General features: G+C 38.5%; 1 protein-coding gene across 1 annotated transcript in view; it reads right to left on the reverse strand.

The window, feature by feature from the left end:
- Positions 1–19,862, reverse strand: part of PPEF1 (protein phosphatase with EF-hand domain 1) — a 163,711-nt gene that overhangs the window by 24,217 nt on the left and 119,632 nt on the right. The window contains exons 12-13 of the mRNA XM_072614213.1: positions 11,859–12,044; positions 9,164–9,306 (exon numbers count right to left, since the gene is read on the reverse strand). Of these exons, the coding sequence (XP_072470314.1) occupies positions 9,164–9,306; positions 11,859–12,044 (329 nt within the window). The remainder of the gene's footprint in view (positions 1–9,163; positions 9,307–11,858; positions 12,045–19,862) is intronic.

Here is a 19,862-nt window from a genome sequence, read left to right on the forward strand (position 1 = left end):
CAGTTTCAGTCCCGAGGTGTGTTCAGGGAGGACCACTTCTTCTGGTGTGATGGCTGCCAAGCCCTTTCCAGGGTTGCTTTCCACCTTAGGTGTCCACCTGTTCCACCCAACTCTCACCTGTGGCTCCAAGAAGCTATAGCATGTGCCAAGAAGCTATAGCATGCACAGCAGGCACCAGTAAACTGTTTTGGCAGACAGGTCAAACCAGGTTGAGGGTAACCAAGAGGTCTCAAACCTATTGGTGGATTAGGGGGGTGTCTACACCAAGAATGTGAAGACATTCCCTAGTGGAATGGGTGGATGAGAACAATTTGTTCCAAGATAGCTGAAGCAGTCGATGTGGAGAGCTTAGAGCTTGGTTAGACATTGAAGATGCCAAGGTCATCCACTGCATCCTGAACCATTGCCACTCATCTTGATTCTATCTTGCTGTGATGACTCTGGAGGAGAGAGTGAGGCTGACGACTTCATGTAACTTTGCCTTACTTAAATCCAATTTACACACAAATTAAGACATTTTACTATTATACCTATCTCAAAGTCCTGTGGCAACAGGCAAGTGATGAAGCAGCAGGTGCAGATACATTGGGAGCTGTAGTCACAACCCTGAACACAAGCAGCCCAGCCCATAGGGTCATTTCTCACTGGAAGTAGCAGTAGGATTTGGCAGCTCCCTGGGTATCCGAGCCACCTTTTAAGGGATGCACTGCTCACCTCTTGGTGTGAGGAAGGGGCTAGAAAAGGTGCCCTACACATTGTCTGTCTCAGTCCTGGTCTGATTACCACAGCAGGAGGGAAATCCCACTTTGCAGTCCAAACATGCAACAAAAGGTACAAAATGTACAAAAACATCTACAAAGATGATTCTACTCACCATCACCACATGGAATGTGTGCACACTTATAGACAACACAAAATCAGGTAGATCTGAAAGACTTTCATCTTTCGCTCTGAATGCAAGAGAACTCAACACATATAGCATCCAAATAGCAGCCCTGAGTGAAACAAGGCTGGCAAATGAAGCCCAGCTGACTGAAATCTGAGCTGGATACACATTTTTCCGGAGTGGCCACAGCGAAAGGGAGCACTGTGAAGCTGGTGTAGGTTTTGCAATCAAAACGAATCTAGTCAGCAAGCCTGGTATGCCTGCCAAAAGGAGTGAATGACAGGCTCATGACAATGGGATTGCCACTTGCAGGAAAACACCATGCTACCAATCATCAATGCCTATGCTCCCACCACGATGAGCCCTGATGAGGTCAAATAAAAATTTTATGAAGACCTTGAGACCCTTATCATCAAAAGAGGACAAGTGTATAATTCTTGGTGACTTTAATGCTAGAGTAGGCTCAGACTGCCAGACTTGGCAGGGAGTCCTAAGGAGGAATAGAGTTGAAAACAGCAACAGCAATGGTCATTTGCTGCTGAAGACTTCTGCATCACATGACCTTCTCATCACCAACACTGTTTTGTGTTTACCTAAACACAATGAAACCTCATGGATGCACCCTTGCAGCAAACATTGGCTGATGTGATTGTACTGATGTGATTCTCCTGTAAGGAGAAGAGGCAGACAAAGGCAATGTGTGATGCAGAGTGCTGGATTGATCATAGACTTATCCTTTCCAAGCTAAATATTCTCATTCATCAAAAGTGCCACTCCCAAGGCAAAATGACTACCAGAATTAATGTCAAAAAATTTGAGCTCTTCTCTGAGCGTGAACAGTTTGTTGCTAACTTGGAGGGAAAGTTGAGCCAACACACAATTGGCAACACTGGAGCAGAAAAGGAGTGGGCAGCTTTCAGAGATTTGATGTACAACACTGCATTTGTTCATCTGAATCAGAACACACAAACACCAAGACTGATCTGATGAAAATGATGGGGAAATTCAGAGCTGCTAGATGAAAAATAAGAACTCTACAGGATTTACCAGCAGAATAGTTATTCTGTCTCTAAGAAGGCAGCATTTAATTCCATCAAAAGTAAAGTACAAGCAAAGTTTAAAGAGATGCAAGATTTCTGGCTCAGTGAGAAGGCAGATGAAATTCAGTTTTATGCTGATAGTAACAATCCAAAGTGCTTTTATGATTCCCTGAAGGCTATTTATGGAACAAAAACTTATGGTACATCACAATTACTCAGTGCTGATGGAACCACATTGATTGGTGATAATGACATGATCCTAGAGACATCGGCTGAACATTTCCATAGTGTTCTCAACAGACCATCTGTTGGCTGAGGCCATTGACCATTTATCTCAGGTTGAAATCAATCCCTCCTTAGCTGAACTTCCAAGTGAAGAAGAGGTTTTGAGTGACGTTAGGCTCCTTTCATGTGGCAAAGCACCTGGTGCTGATTCTATTCCAGCTGAGATTTACAAGATAGAGGGTTCATTGCTCATACAAAAGCAGACTGAAATTTTCCAGGTTATATTACAAGAGAAGGTTATCCCCCAGGAGTTCAAGAATGCCTCTGTTGTCCATCTCTATAGAGGTAAAGGAAATAGATTGTCCAGCAACAATCACAGGGGAGGAGGGGTCTGTCTCTTAGTCACCACTGGCAAGATTCTTGCTAGAGTCTTCCTTAATAGGCTGATCCTTCACCTAGAGATGGTCATATACCTGAGAGCCAGGGTGGCTTCAGAAAGGGCTAAGGAACAGTTGATATGGTATTTGCTGCCTGACAACTCCAGAAGAAATGCCAGGAGCAGAACTGAGGTTTGTACACAACATTTGTAGATCTGACCAAGGCCTTTGATACCGTTAGTCATGAGGGTTTATGGAAAATTATGTCAAAATTTGGTTTCCCAGAGAAGTTCATCAGTATTATACATCAATTTCATGATGGCATGTTTGCCCAAGTTCTGGATAGTGGACAATGCTTTCGTGCCTTCTCAGTCACCAATGGAGTGAAATGTGCTACATGTTTGCTCCCATGTTTTTTAGCATGATGTTTTTAACCATGTTGTCAAATGCTTTCAATGAGAATGAACAAGGCATCAAGCTCAGCTACTGCTCTGATGGTAAATTTTTCAATTTGAAAAGGCTACAAGCCAAGACCAAAGTGGAAGGAGTGTTGATACATGATTTTCTGTTTGCAGATGATTGTGCACTCAATGCAGCCTCTAAAGCTGAGATGCAACAAAGTATGGATCAATTCTCTGCTGCCTGTACTAATTTTGGCCTAACAATTAACATCAAGAAAACACAGGTGCTCCATCAGCCACCATGACACCATCTATACATGGAACCAATGGTTATAGTAAATGGAGAAGAAATGCTGCGGATAAGTCCTTTACTTTGGTGGTGTACTTTCCAGGGATGTAATGAGGTTGCCACACACATTGCCAGACCTAGCTCAGTGTTTGGGAGGCTCCAAAGCAAAGTATGGGGGAGAAGAGGTGTTAGACTGACTACCAAACTGAAGGTCTACAGAGTCATTGTATATGCCTGTGAAACATGGACAGTCTACCAGCGTCATGCCAGGAAACTGAATTGCTTCCATTTGAACTGTCTTAGGAAGATTCTGAAGATCACCTGGTAGGATAAGGTACCAGACACTGAGGTCTTTACTCAAACTAAACTGCCAAGCATTCAAACTATGCTTCAGAGAGCGCAACTCCAATGGGTTGGTCATGTTGTTTGAATGCAAAAATATATGCTTGCCAAAATGACTGTTTTATGGAGAACTCACATGGGGCAGGTGATCACATGGTGGTCAGAAGAGGTGATACAAGGACACTCTCAAAGTCTTTCTCAAGAACATTGGATTTGATTGTGGGGCATGGGAGACACTGGCACAGGATTGTTCAGCATGGTGTGCCCACATCAGAGAAGGTGCTTCGCTCTATGAGCAAAGCAGAATTAAAACAGCTGGAAGGAAATGTAGGATGCACAAATTTAGAGTATCCACCTCAAATTTTCTCATGGACTATCTGTACCCAATCTGTGATAAAGCAGTCTGAGCTCGTATTGCTCTGATCAGTCACAGTCAGACACATTGAAACTTGTCTTTATCATGGTGATATCATTTTAGTCCTCTTCAAAAACAAAGGACAACAACCAAGTTTTAGTCCCACACTACAAAATTCCTTTTGGATGTTTCAAACCTAATGCTCCATGGGCATCTCAAATTCAACATGACCAAAACTGGAATCATTATCTTTCTCCCTAAATCTATGTCTCATTGAAGATTCTCTTGTACTGTTAAGGTAAAAACTGACCGATGCCTTTAAAAATATGACTATTTTGCCCTCTGTATCTAGGACTTCTGGGCAATTTTCCTTGATGATTTCTTGGATGATATTGTCCAGGCTCTTTTTTTTCATCATGGCCTTCTGGAAGGCCAATAATATTAGATTTTCTCTCCAGGATCTATTTTCCAGGTCTGTTGTTTTTCCAATTAGATATTTTACATTTTCTTCTATCTTTTCATTCTTTAGATTCTGTTTCACTGATTCTTGACATTCTCACAGATTCATTACTTTCTACTTGCCTGATTCTAATTTTTGTCAAATTGTTTTCTTCAGTTAACTTTTGCATCTCCTTTTCCATCTGTCCAATTATTCCTTTTAAAGAGTTATTTTCTCCAGTTAGGTTTTGTACTTCCTTTTCCATTTGTCCAATTGTCCTTTTAAACTCTTCTGTGAATTCTTTTTTCATATTTTTTAAGTCATTGGTCAGTTTCTCTCATATTTCTCTAATTTGGCTTTTAAAATCATTCCTGAGCTCTTCCAAGAAGGTTCTTTGTGCTTCAGACTCATATTCCCTTCTGAAGTTTCAGATAGGAGTATAGTCTCAATGCTGACCTTTTTGGTATTCGTGTTTTGGTCCTTGTCCCCACAGAAAGATTCTATGGTTTTTTCTTTTCTGCTTTGCTTCTTACTCATGATAATCACACTTTTCCTGGCTTTTAAAACAGATCTCTGCATCTGGGGCTCAGAGGGCTCTGTCCCACAGTTCTTGTGCCTAAAACTTGAGGTTTTGTGTGTTGTGGCCTCTGGTTCTTTCAGTTAGAAGCCAAAATGCGGCAGTCTACCTGGTGCTGAGCTGGCTAGTATAGAAAAGCAGAGACCAGGTGAAGTCTTTCTGGGTTTCCCTGGATTTGCCCTGGAGCTAGCTTGTTAAGTGTGGAGGAGTAGTAGTCTGGCTACAAGAGGTCTTCTCTGCTGAGCTAGAGCATAGGAAAGCTCAGTGGTTAGTGATCCCATCTTCCCAATTCCCCTGGGGTGCTGAGGCATGCCTAGGGTCCTGGTGTTGGTGGTTGTTGGCTTCACCTTCCCCCACTCTAGGTCTCAGGATCTTCTCCCAGTTTGCTGAGGTGGGGCTGTCTGGGACAGCTCTGAGCCTCTTCAGCTACAGCAAGAAGGCCCCTCCTTAGTGATCTTCCTAGCCTCACAGGTTAAGAGACTGTTTACCCCTTCTGCTGCTCCCACTAGTTCCAGGGTTTTTCCCCAGGGAGATATTCTCTGGGCTCATCAAGGTCAATAAGGGGAGGGAGATAGCAATTACCAATCAATCTACCATCTTGGCTCCCAGACAAAACATAAAATTATGGGGTGAGAGAGGAATATATTGGGAGGAGAAAGAGAGAAATGGAATGGGGCAAATTGTCTCTCATAAAAGAGGCAAGAAAAAGCTTTTTCAATGGAGGGGCAAAGGAGGGAAGTGAGGGGGAAAAAGTGAAGCTTACTTTCATCACATTTGGCTTAAGGAGGGAATAACATGCTCACTCAATTTGGTTTGAAAATCTATCTTGCACAACAGGAAAGTAGGAAAGAAGGGGATAAGTGGAGTGTGAGGGAGATGACAGCAGGGAGGGCAAATGGGAAGAGGGGGTAATTATAAGTAAACACTTTTGGGGAGGGACAAGGTCAAAAGAGAGAATAGAATAAATGAGGGGCAAGATAGGATGGAGGGAAATATAGTGAGTCTTTCACAACATGACTTTTATGGAAGCCTTTTGCATAACTATACATTTAACCTATATTGAATTGCTTGCCTTGTGGGGATGGGTGGGGAAGGAGGAAGGAAGAGAAGTTGGAACTCAAAGTTTTAAAAACGAAGGTTAAAAATTGTTTTTGCATGCAACTGGGAAATAAGAAATACAGGTAATGGGGTATAAAAATCTATCCTGCCCTACAAGGAAATAGAGGAGATGGGGATAAGGGAAGGGAGGGGTGTGATAGAAGGGAGGGAAGATTGGGGGAAGGGATAATCAGAATGCACAATATCTTGGGGTGGGGGAGGGAAGAGATGGGGAGAAAATTTGGAACTCAAAATCTTGCAGAAACTAAAAATAAATAAATTATTAAAAAATTTTTAAAAAGAAATATTTCTCAGTCTTTTTTTTTTTTTTTTTTGGAAATAGAGTTTAGATAGTCCAATAAATTTTCTTTTTCTTCGTCTTTTTTCCAGATCAGTTGATCTTGCAACTGGTCAGACTCTGTCCATAAACCTCACTATCTTTCTCTGCAACAATTTAAGCTACTAGAAAAATGATTCACTGTATCTTTTTCTTGGATTTCCCCATCAAAGTTTGGTCTGGTGTGTTTTTTAAATCTTTTTGAAGGCGTTTTAGGGGAGAATTCAATAGTACTTTTCTCTACCTCTTTATTAGCTTCTTATCATCCATTCCCCAAGATTTTGCTTAGATAAAAATATATATGCTTAGATAAAAACATACATACACATACAAAGTCTTACCTTGACAATTCTAGTAGTCTAACTCACATTTTCTCTCCATCCTTTTACTAATAAACTTCTTGAAAAAACAATTACAAATGTAATCGTAAACATAGTGGCAATTTTGCTTTCCAGAAATGCAAACAATTCTAAAGATATTCTTCAGTCATAGTCAATACTTGAGGGACTATTAATTTATGGCAGAACTGTGAACTGAGCTAATCAGTCTGGAAAGCAATTTGGAATTGTACTGAAAAGAAATGACTAAAATGTCTATACCCTTTAAGTCAAAGATTCTTCTGCTAGGGTGAGCTACTCAAGAGGTTCAAAGTCAGAAAGAAAGGACCCATAAACCCCAGAATATTCATTACAGTCCTTTTTTGTGGTTTAAAAAACTGGAAATAAATATTATTGCACTATCAGAAATTATAGATTTGAAGAATTCAGAGAAGCATGGGAAGATATACATGAAATCATGCAGAGCAAAGGAAGCAGAGCTAGGAACACATACAATGACTACAATATTGAAAATGCAAATAACAAATAAACAAAAACAAAACTGAAAGCTGTGAGATAATGATCAAGTTTAGTTGCAGAGAAAAGAAGAGAAAATGTACATCTCTCCTTTATTTGCAGAGCTGTACAGTATACTGTAATCTTTGATTGATATGTTAGTTAGTTTTTATAAACTGCTTTGTTTCCTCTTGGTTTTCAAATCTTTGTTACACAGGATGGTTGACTGTATGTGGGGAGGGATCTATTTGAAAATGAAAGTGATAAAAAAACAAAAGATATCAATAAAAATATTTATAGTAAAAAAAGAATAGTTTCTCTATATCTAATCATTTCACTTTCTTTCTTACTACCTCTTTGTAGCCCCTTGCAATTGGGCTTCTATTTCCAACACTAAACTAAAACTGCTCTCTCTCTCTCTCTCTCTCTCTCTCTCTCTCTCTCTCTCTCTCTCTCTCTCTCTCTCTCTCTCTTCCCACCCTCCAACCCTCTGTCTTTAAGTCACCGATGACTTCTTAATCACCAAATTCTCATTTTTCTTAACCTCTTAGATTTGGAGAACCCACCACACTCTCCTGTATCTCCTCCTACTTCCCTAACCATTCTTTCTTGGTCCTCTCTACTCATTCCTCATCATCTTCCTCACCAGAAGACCAAAACTTTTGAACTTGGCATTCTTCTATCCTTTGACACTCTTTCTCAAGTCCAAAGTTTCAGCTATGAACTGTAGTCAAATAATTGCCAGATGTATGCTTCCAGTCCAGATTTGTCTTTGGGTTCTAAACTGGAACCTCTAACCACTTCCCTTAGCTGTCCTAATGTACCTTATCCTTTTGATTTCTAGAATTATACTATCTTTCCCCAAAGCACGTTTCTCTATCTAAATTCTTTCAAATCCATATTATTGTACTGTAAGAAATGATGAGCATGAAAAATCAGAGAAGCATGGGAAAATTATCTGAACTGATATAGAAAAAGGTAAGCAAAGCCAGATAAACTATACATACAATGACTACGAGATTGTAACTGCAAAAACAAATTTCTGTTGGTCAGATAGTCTTCTATACTTGTAAACTTAGCACTCTCTTTGACTATTCCCATTCACTCAATTCTAATATCCAATTATTTACCAGGTCCTGTTGCTCCCATCTGTCCATTATAAGTTCTCACCTCACTATTCTTACTATAGTAAAGACCACAATGGAATATTAGTCTCCCTTCAGGTTTTCCAGCCTCCACTCTCTTCTCCTCCAATTCATCCTTACAATGTTTTAGAAATTTTTTTCTTATTTAGAGAGCTAATCATGCCATTACTCTGCTAAAAAAAAAATCTTTAGTTTAAAGTTAATCAAACTCTTTCATCTGGCAACAAAGAAACTCCAAAACCTGGCACCGTTCTACTCTTCCAGATTTATTTTATCTTATCCTCTCCATGAACACTATATTACAGCCAGACTAGACTCATCTCTGCCCTCTAAAAAGAACTCTGTTCTGTTGGTTTTTGCTCAGGCTGTTCCCTGTGCCTAGGACACTTTCCTTTTCTCTTGTCTGTTGATTTTTTATCTATACTTTAAAGTCAAAATCCTGAAATGGAATATAGTTGCAGTTTATAATCTTAATGCTGGGTAGAGAAGATAAAAACAAATTGATTAGGGATGGCACAGGGTTAAAAGATGAATGAAAGAAGAGGAACTCCACCAATGCTAGGAGAGGGAAGGGAATGCAGTGGCTAAGCTGTGACTGGAACATTCTAGCAACAAGTAGTACAAGTTGAATTGGTACATTGTCCTGCCTACAGACAGCAATTTTCCCTCACGGAAATGTGTTTCTCCATATTTTGTTCATGTTAGCAATACCTTGTCTACCTTTTACAGTAATAGTAATCAATCTCCATAGAAGTATAACAAAATAAAACAGGCACAGTATTGTGATTCATCATCATTCACCATGAACTACAACTGTACCTTTCGTGGAGAGTTTTCCCTTGAGTCATTTGGCTGGACTGGTACTGAAAAAATCGGGGGTTGTTATCATGGTTCAGTTTGAGGTAAGCGCCTCGATTACTGCCTTCTTCATAGTAGTTAGATGCAGAAAACACTGTGATAATCTGATTAAGGATAAAGAAAATAGTGGGTTTATCATGTTCTCAAAGCTGTCAGAAATGTAGATTCTCATAGTGACTTCAGAAAACTATCTATGATTGCTACAGAGCAATTAATTGCATTGTGGTGGGAGTATAGGGAGTCTACCCAATCAGTATACTTGATTTTCCAGTCAATTATTCCATTCCAATCACATATTCTCAGCACATGCATCTAGGGACTTGTAAACAGTTCAAGACTCAAGAGCTCTTTGCTGTCATAGCTGCAAAATCTGAAGTCATAAGGGGCTAGCTAACCTTTATTTTTTCCCTGCTAAGACAGCTATCATAATCCAGATCAAGATTTGTCTAAGGCACAGTCTCCCTCTTGCCTTAACAACTAAATCATTCATGTATTCAAAGGAGGAAATGCTTTAAGTTTGGAGTTTGGAGGGGCCCTGAAACCTAGACTACTACCAAGGATGTTGAATTATTTACCAGGGTTAGTGTGGATCAAATCACCTGCTTAGCATCTGGAGATCTAGCCACTAGTCACATCACTAACTAGTGCATAGCCTGATAAAAGTCACTTTATTTTTTGTGTTTTCTCTTCTTACTATCCACCTTATGAGATTGTTATATGGTTAAAATGAGAAAATGTTGATGAAAATACTTGAAAGTGCTGCTATGTGAGATGGTAATAATTTTATATTATTGATGGGTTTTTTTAATTCTTTAGTAATTAATAGCTCATGTATGATCCTTTCCCTTTTTTCTTTCTCAACAGTTTTTATTATTATAGGAAGAACATCTATTTAGAATTAGGCAAAAGAGATCTAACTCTCTCAAAAATGTGCAGTTACTATGCTCATACATTTCTTTGATTGGCACCATTCACTGAAGATCACCTTAGCAATTCCTTATTTGTAAAGTGTTTTGTAGTCTACTCACCTCTACCCTGCCTTTCCTTTGTCCTCTGAATGATATTCCTTTCAATTTTTTTAGAGACTGTAGTGTTCCATAACATACAAGACCGCCCGTTGAATATTGGTACTAAAAAGACAGGCTTTTGTGTCAAAGAAAAGTTTTGGATCAGAAAAGAAATTTTTATATTGTTTTAGTCCATGTATGATATGCATTTAGATGGACAATGTATAGAACTTCCCCATTTATATTATGATAAGTAACATTATATAATATGACAGATGATATAATACATAAGTAATGTCTTCATAGTATAAATTATATCCATAATAACAGATAAATCATTCTGCATCATAGATGGGGAAGTTCTATACATTGTCCATCTAACTGACTACATAGTATGGACAATAATCATGTCATCAAAGAAATGTACGAGTGAAAAACAAGACAAATTGGCTACATAGTGAGAGTAAAGGCTACCCAAAGTCTGTGTGTTCCACTGTTATTCTTTTGATGTTAAAAAAGAAAGAAAGAAAGAAAAGCAAGGAAAGCCTCCAACACACTGGGTGAACCTCTTGGGGAGAATTTTTTCAATTCAATAACTTGAACAAAAGTTACACAGGAATGGAATCCATGGGTAGGTTGTGATTTGCATGTAGATAAAACCACAGTCTCATACAGTGGAATATTTGAGTTACTACATACATTGTCTCTGCAAGGCTTAGGGAGCCTTAAGCAACCAATCCAGAAATCATCCCCAAGTCAAAGAATCTAACTCATCAAAGGTTATCTCTAGAGTTTTTGTCAGAGGCTACCAAGGTTCCACAAAATACTCTATAAAACGCTATACAACATCTACTATAACTAAAACTAAAGCAATTAACCATTCCCCCATCTGAGATTAATTCCTTAGCTTAGTGATAACTAATGCTTTATGTTACTTTTGACCAAAAAGAAAGGACCAAAGGGTAACAAAGAACAAACTGGAGTGAGAGCAAAGCAGACAGCTCAGTCAGCTACAGACCTAAATATCTCCTCCAACAGAAAGTACTGTTTTGGAGACTGATTTATTTTCAAATTAATGAATTCAGGGTCATAGGATCATAGACCTAGAGCTGAAGGGGATCTCAGGAAGCCCTAGTGTAAAATTTTCATTTTATAAGTGAGGAAACTGAAGCACAGGAAAGTTGTGACTTGTCTGAGGTAATACAGGAAAGATGCATCAGAGATGGGATTTCAACCCAGGTCCTCAGAATCCATAGAAGTCAGCATAGCCTCTTTCCCCTCAAAGGCCAAAATGTATTTTATATCAGGCCCACATCTACAAACTTATTTATGTTCAAAGGAAATTAGGTTGACTAACCAAATACTCCTTAAGGCAAAAGGCAACAAGACTCCTCTATATATTTATGAACTGTGCATTTTACAGTATTCTCCCTCTAACCCTTTCCTCTCCCTTAACCCCCAATTCTCTCTTTCTCCTTTCCTCCCCTTCTCTCTTCTTTCCGTCCCTCTCTGTTTTCTCTCTTCCCTCTCCCTCTGCCCTTGTCTCTCTCAACAACTAGAGAGACTTTCTTGGCCTTTAAATAAGACACTTCTTTTGCCTGACTCTCTGCAGTTTTTATTGAGAAACATAATAAGTCGTGTTATCTTACCTTTCCATCATGGCAGATGTCAAAACCTTCTGGTTTACATTCATGAGACCTGATGATCATTTTCAGAGCAAACTTGGCCAGTATATTCTCGGTAACATCTGGTCCAAAATAACAACCTCCTCCTCGACTTGTATTTGGGTAACAGCCGTTTTTGCTTCTGGGATCACTCCAAAGAACATTGACTATCTTTGAACAACAAATCAGAGCTGACCACTAGTGCCCAGATTTAAATTGATTAACCAGAAACTTCAACCCAAAGTGTATCATAAGGCAAGTCATGCCTGACCCTTTCCTTTTCACTTTACTTTATCATTTTACGTTATACACATCCTCTCCATAAACTCTGCCCATTCACCTACACCCCCCCAATCTCCCTCCCTCCCAGCAAACATCTTAAGGCTCAATAATACACAGATGTCATGGAGGGGGAATTCTTTTTATTCATTTTTATACCTAAATCACCTAGAAGAGAAGATTTCGTTATCCGTCTCATGTTCCTTCCATTGTTAAGCTGCGTTCTATAAAAGATACATTTTTTTTATTTGAACCTTTTCCTTGTTTTTGAGAAAAGGATATATTTTATTTGAGATGATTTGTCTCTCAACATTCCTTTGTCAATATAGGTCAATAATTATAACATGTACACATGTGTGTATTTGTGGGTGTATAGATATCATATTTACAAAAACCTTCCCTTAGTACCTTATGGAAGTAGGTAGGGAAAGTATTATTATCCCCATTTTACAGATGAGAAAACTGAGACTCAGAGAGATGAAAATATTACCCAAAGGCACACATTTAGAAAGTGTCAAAGGCAGGATCCACATATAAGCCCTGTAACTCAAAACCAAGAGCTCTTTCCACTACACCATGTTGCTTCTTGTCATATCCCTTTTACTACCCCAAATGTGTCTTAATGACTGCTTTTTAAACTAGATGCTAGAGGTAGCTACATCAATATGGAAGCTATCTGTATTGGAATAAAGGCAGATGGATAGATGGATAGATAGATACATAGATAGGTGATAGTTACACACAAATGTACATATATATGTACGCATAAATGTATATACATACACAAATAATCTATCATACAGTAGATCTCTACATCAAATTTACCTAAGTAGTTCTGGAGACATAGACACCAAATTCATTCTAAACATTTTCAAATGAGGCAATGAACAATGTTCCAATTATCACTCCCACTAGCAGCAGGATATAGTAGCCACCGTATTGAAACTACAGCAGTGGGGGTGATCATTGCCAAGGTAATGAGGTGTACTAATTTTCATTACCCAGTTAGATCTTCCAAGAGGTATTTAAGAGGTGAAGGATACCTCCTACTTTTGACCTTACAGGATTAAGTACATGGTACATAGAAAGGTTGGTCCTAGAGGTCATAGAGACAGTGTGGCCTTTGCATGGTAACATAATTCAGTACTGAAATGAAGAAAAAAGATCTTATGTATTTCTAAATTAGGAGTCTTTGGCCCTAATCCAGAATAATCAGATCTTTGTCACAATAGTATAAAACATCCATTGAAATACTCCCCTAACCCTAACATCATCGGTCCTTTGCCTATGACACAGTATTTTCCTTTTGGAAAATGAAACCTGATGATGTAGTCTTGAATAACTTAAGAAGAGGGTCATGGGCAGCACTTGCAGCAAGTAATGAGGTAATATAGAAAATATTATGAATTTGGTTATTGCTTTAACAACTTCTTGGACAATCCAATGAAGATGCTAAGTAAACCAAAACAATGTCAACAATTGTGCTACATGCTGAGGGAAACACAAAGTTTGGAGAAGACATGATCACTGACTTCATGGAGTTTATGATACAGTAGAAGTTCCAGTGCTGCTACCTTTCCTATTTAGGGCAGAACTGAGCACTTTACCAACCCTTGGTTGAGTTTGCCTTAAAGAATGCCCACTACCTGTCAATTTAATAATAGGTTTGCATTTTACAGCTAACAAAACAAACTATGAAGTTTACAGAGTAAAGACATCCAAAAGTCACCCGATTTACATGTTTCCTACCTTAAGCTTACACTTTTTCTGGAATTCCCCAATCAACAACACAATGTATAGCTCTGATGCATGCAGGACAAATGATAGAATAAAGGATACAAAAGAAATTGAATTATCAGCAAATAAGAGGACACTGCTGCTATCTTATCAGCTGGAAGGCATATAGTCAAGGGGATTACATGAAGAAGAAGGCAGACATTAACAATACATCAAAACTATCCATTTTTGCAACGATACCAAGAACAAACCTGATCACCCCTGCCTAAGTTTGGGGGGAGGGGAATATGGAAAAGAAGAAAATAGATGAATTGAGGGAATCACGTCAGCAATCATGGTCATGTCGACCATGGTTTCGGTCAAATTGTGTTAGTGACTTGCCTAGGGTCACGGTAATACTAGTACTAAGTTAGGTGGTTAGTGAAATCCATTATTGCCAAGTTTAAATGCTACGTATTCCATAGCTTTCCTTGATCCTCCCAACTGAGCTCTCATGATATTTTGTTCACACCTCTCCTATTATATTCTATTTTGTATTAATTACTGTGTATATGGCTTCATCTTGGGGATTGTATCTTTTTTACCTGTGTAATTCGCTCTAATGAAAAGCATTATATACACTCAAGGAGAATTGACTTTGGAGTCAGGAAGACCTGGCCTGAAGAACTACCACTTCAGCTGTAGCGAGTAGGGAATCATTACGTGACAGTAGGCAGGTCATCTAGTTTCTCAAAGCCCTAAGCAGCCCTCTAAGCCCTCGTAACCTGGGGTGTATGACCTTGTTTTAAATATATACATATACATGCATACATACATACATACATACATACATACATACACATACATACATACATACACATACATACATACATACATACGTACATACATACATACACACATACATACATACATACATATACATATATATAGTTTTCTTTTGTAATTGTATGCATTTTATTTTATGCATTTAAGAAGTTATTCTAAAAAGAGGTTCAAGGTTTCATTAGACCGCCTGAGGGGTCTAAGACACAAAAACAGATTAAGAAACCCTGCTTTAAGACTTTAAATTACAGAAGACTAGCCAATGCAAGGAGAGGGGATTCACAAAATGGGATTTTCTTACATTGATGAATTCATGAGTTTGGGCTCCAAAACAAAAACAAAAAACAAACAAACAAAAAAAGGCAAACAAACAAACTCCTCAGAAGAGAATGCCTAGCACAAAGTAGGAACTTACTGACCATCAGGTCATCAAGAAATGCCAAAAAATATTTTGTCTTTTGCAAACGTTTGCAATCTTACATGTACTTTTAGCTTCCAGCCTTTCAGTTTCTATGGTCCTTATTTAAATCATCAAAATTTCACCTAAGTAATAGAAGTACACTCTCAAGGCAAAATAGGGTAATATGATACGGGTAGTCTACTATATAATTTCCAGGGATACATTGCAGGTGCAAAGAGCACCTGTATACTTTTCTGTGAAAGGCATAGCATAGGGAGGCAACCTTGAAGGCAGGAAGACCCAAGTTCAAGTTTAATTTCTAATACCTATGTAACCCTGAGCAAATCACTTAACCTCCTAGTGCTTCTAAGCAACATTTTAAGACTATCAGTTGCAGAGATTGTGCCAACCTGTATTGATAGAGGGAGTTTCCTCACCTGGAGGTCCCCTATGAAATGAAATTATAGGTACAGTCCCTATCCCTACACTTCTGTAAAGTATCTTTAATAGAGCTTTTGTTTTGTTTTGCTCTGTTTTTGCATTCATTCTATCCCTACCATTAAATTGTACATTTTTTTTTCACAATGCCATAACTGCCAATTTCCTTCCTATACTGTGTATGCCCAATATTCATTAGTGACTGAGGAAACTTACCACTTGGATTATTCAAGTAAGTTCAAATGAAGATCAAGAGGAAAACCAGAATAGGTTTTTTTTTTTCCCCAACTCTCTGCTTATCTAAATATGACCACCCTGATCTTTGAGCATAGCTTTACTGGGAATTTAGATGCAAGTAGGGACTGGAGAGTAGCAGAAAATTGATAAAGAGTGGGGAAAAAGATAAAGAAAATGTGAGAAAGGAGGAGGGTACACTGGAGTGCCTCTTCAAAAGTAAAGAAAGAAACATAGTCATAGTGTTAGATATCCAGCATTTCATCAATGCTTATTTGATTTGAACCAAGAGTTGAAGTCACCAAAGAAGGATCAGAGGGCTACTTTAGTTATACAGCCATACATATAGGGTAAAGCCCCTTTGTTCTTCTGGTTTTGGGGGGACATGACGAACATTCACATTATAAAATATGTGATTTCAACCATTATCTTTCCCCCTAAACCTGCTCCCCACATCAAACTTCCCTGTTTTTGTTAAGGGTACCCCCATCATTCTAGCCACACAGGTTTATAATCCCAGATCTATCCTCAGCTATTCATTATCCCTTGTCCCTTCACAGCCAATAGGCTGCCAAGTCCTGTCAACATCTTCATAACATCTCTAATACCTCTCTCCCTTCTCTCTAGAAACATGACTATCACCCTAATTCAGACCCTCACTGCCACTTCTCTGAACTATTGAAGTAACAGTCTACCATTTATTTGGTCTCCCTGATTCCAGTCTCTCACTTCTCCAATGCAACATCCACACAGCTGCCAAAATAATCTTCTTAAAATGTAATTAGGATCATATCACCTCTCAAGAATTTTCTGTGGTTCCCTATTGGCACAGGATAAAATAAATAAATAATTAAAATTCCTGAGCTTGGCATTTGAAATTCCCCACTGTTTAGCTCCCTCCTTTCCTTTCTGGACTTATTTCACATTATTCCCCTTTGTAAATCCCACGTTTCAGCCCAACATATCTACTTGTTCCCTGACCCCAGCATTCTACCTTATAAAGGATATTCCACACTCTTCGATACACTTTTTCCTCCCTCTTAGAATCCTTCAAGGACAACTCAAGGACACACTCTTCCATGCTGTCTCTCCTTATCCTCAGTCCACCTCCTCTTGTTACTCCTCTCTCTTTCAACTTATATTTTATTTACTTATCTGTGTAAATGTCATACCTTCCCAGGAAACCATGGGCTCTTAAGGGCAAGGATTGTCTGTCAATTGTGTCTTGCATGTGGTAGCTATTTAATAATTGTTTGTTATATTGAATTTAGTAAATTAAACTGAATTGCCACACAAGTTTGACAATAATTTGAAGGACATGATATAAAACTCAATAAATCCAAACTTATGTTATGAGGAAGGCAACAGTGGGCTGGAAGTTAGAAGACCTGAATTCTTAACCTGGCAAAGACAAAACAAAATAAAAATCTCTGGTTTCAGGTTACTCATCTACAAAATGATCAGAATACAGTGGATGATCTAGGAGGTGGCTTCCATCTAACGTCATGATTTTGTGCCATAAAGGAGTTCTAGCACACAATTTTCAATTCCACACCTAGCAGCATTTGCTACTTTTTTATGGAACACACATTTGTCTTCACATAAACTATGGATTCCCTCAAACAAAAACATCAGAAAGACCTGACTTACCCATTTTTTGGGTCCACACCTGTGATTTCATCATGTGAGAGAAGTCCCAGTTTGGAAATTCCCTCTACTATACAGATCGTCACCTCACCTGTAGTTTATAGTCTTAGAGATTGCTTGGGGTACTGAGAGGTTAAGTGGTTTGCCCATGGTTACACACTTAGTATGTATCAGACTTGAATACTATTCCTTGCTGCCTTTCTGTTAGCTGAAAATAAAAATCAAAAGAAGAAAAGGCTCTCCTTCTTTCAGTCCTCTTTTCCTCCCCTTGAATGAAAGACCTATTTGAATGCTATTTGTAAGGCTGAACAACAAGACTTTTTTCTGAAAAACTTCAAACTGATATTTAAAAATTATTTTTACTTTGCTGATCTATACTTTTTACTTTGATTGTATAAACAAAAATCTACTTTAGCCTTTACTTATACAAAACAAATACTACCAAAAATCCCCATGTTAATTTGTGATTCTAAAGAGTACAGTTTCCAAAAGTATATTTTCAAGATGAGTAAAAGGTCTTGGAAAGCCATAACTAAATCCTACTTTCTATGTCAATCATACATGTTCAACTTTTGCAAAATTTGAAACTAACTACAAATTTTAAATGTGAATTTATCAACCATGCAAATTAAAGGTAAATAGCTCCTATTACTAAAAAAATAAATAGTTATTCATCTCAGGGCTCTCTTACATTGTGTGTTTTATACACCTTAACACATACCTAATGCAAGTGTCCTTAAAATAAGATTTATCTTTAATATACTCAATAAACTGAAGTAGATATAAATTTACCTTGAAGACTTTCTCATTCCTAAAGACCAAATTCATGTGTTAGTAACCCTGACATTATGATTCAGTGGAGTAGTCAAATGTGTAATCTAAATGGTATAAGTGGACAAGGATACTGGGACCTCAAAATAAACCTACTTCATTCCATTATTATAGCCCATCCCTTAGGTTTTCCCATAGATCTCTACTAAAAAAAATCTGATCACCCCCCCCCCCGGAAATAATTTACTTCTGAATTAATATATTAACAAGGATTAATAAGATTGCAATGCAAAAGGGAAGAGAGCATGGAGAGAGGGAGAAGAAAAGAGGTCTTAGTGGGAAATAAATAGAGAGGAAAGAGTACATGACAGAAAATATGAGGAAAGTAAAAGGGCCCAAATTAGAGTAGGGGAGATAGGGACCCTGCTAAGGGAAGGTGGGAAGGTGAGGAACCTTAATTATATAGAAAGACAAAAGGAAGATGGAATGGAAAGATGCCCTGATTGGGGAAAGAAATGGGTATGAGGTAGTATGATGCAATGGAATGAGTACTAAACTGAAGTAAGAAGAGTTGTATTCAAATCCTGGCTCTGCTACTTACCATCTATACAACCATGGAAAAATCATTTCACTTCTTTGGCCCTCAGTCTCCTCCTTTGTAAAATGATGTGTGTATGTATGTATATGTATACATATGTGTGTATATATATTATATGTTTTGCCTCCAGGCAGAAAGTTCCTCTGGCACATCATAATCTGGGTTCTTTAATTCTCTCTGAGAGGTGTTCCCTAAAAGAGCAAGGTTCTCGCATCGCATTCTGGGTCATCTTCAGTCATCCTGATGAATATCTGGTCTCTGGGCCTAGATGGCTCTGGAGGAGAAAGTGAGGCTGGTGACCTTGCACAGCCCTCCCTCACTCAAAGCAAAGCCAACTGCAAGTCATGTCATCATTTCCCTGATGTCATGGTCCTCTTTGAAAACGAAGAACAAATACAACCAACAACCTGTGAGAGGTATTCAATTTGCCTCCTCCAAATTACTGAGACATTAAAGAAGGTATTTGACCTAATAGCAACTTTTTTCCCTGCCTTTTATTCTAACTCATGACCGCTATTGTCTTTCAGCTCAGGTCTGTAGTTCTTGGCTTCCTTCAGAAACTCCTGGCTACTCCAATGCTAGCAGCCAGCCAATGCCTCTACCCACTGTGACTGCTTCACATTTCTCACATTTCTATCTAGAAATTCATAGGATCATAGGTTTAGAACTGGATCTTTGAAGGACATGGAGTCCAATTCCATCACTTTACAAATAAAGAAAGGAAAGCATGGAAAGGTGAAGTAATTTGCTCTGGTCATGCAACCAGTATATGTCAGAGTTGGGACTACAATCTACATCTTCCTGACATTAAGGCAAATTTTCTGTCCATTACAACAAATTGCCTCTGTGGTTCTTCGTGGTTCTTGTAGTGTTCTCTTGTCATTCTTTTATCTATTGTATGCTCTGAGCCCATAGCATTATGAGAAAATTAGTCCTTTCCTCTTAGTGCATGTGCTTGCCTCATCCCTTGCTATTCACATAGCAGGCAGAGTGAAAGGGAAGGGGGGGGGGGAGAGGAAATTTAAAGGCATACCATTGGTTTGGATTATTTCAAAATGAATCA

The sequence above is a fragment of the Notamacropus eugenii genome, chromosome 5 (assembly GCF_028372415.1).
Source record: "Notamacropus eugenii isolate mMacEug1 chromosome 5, mMacEug1.pri_v2, whole genome shotgun sequence".
Lineage (NCBI taxonomy): Eukaryota > Metazoa > Chordata > Mammalia > Diprotodontia > Macropodidae > Notamacropus > Notamacropus eugenii.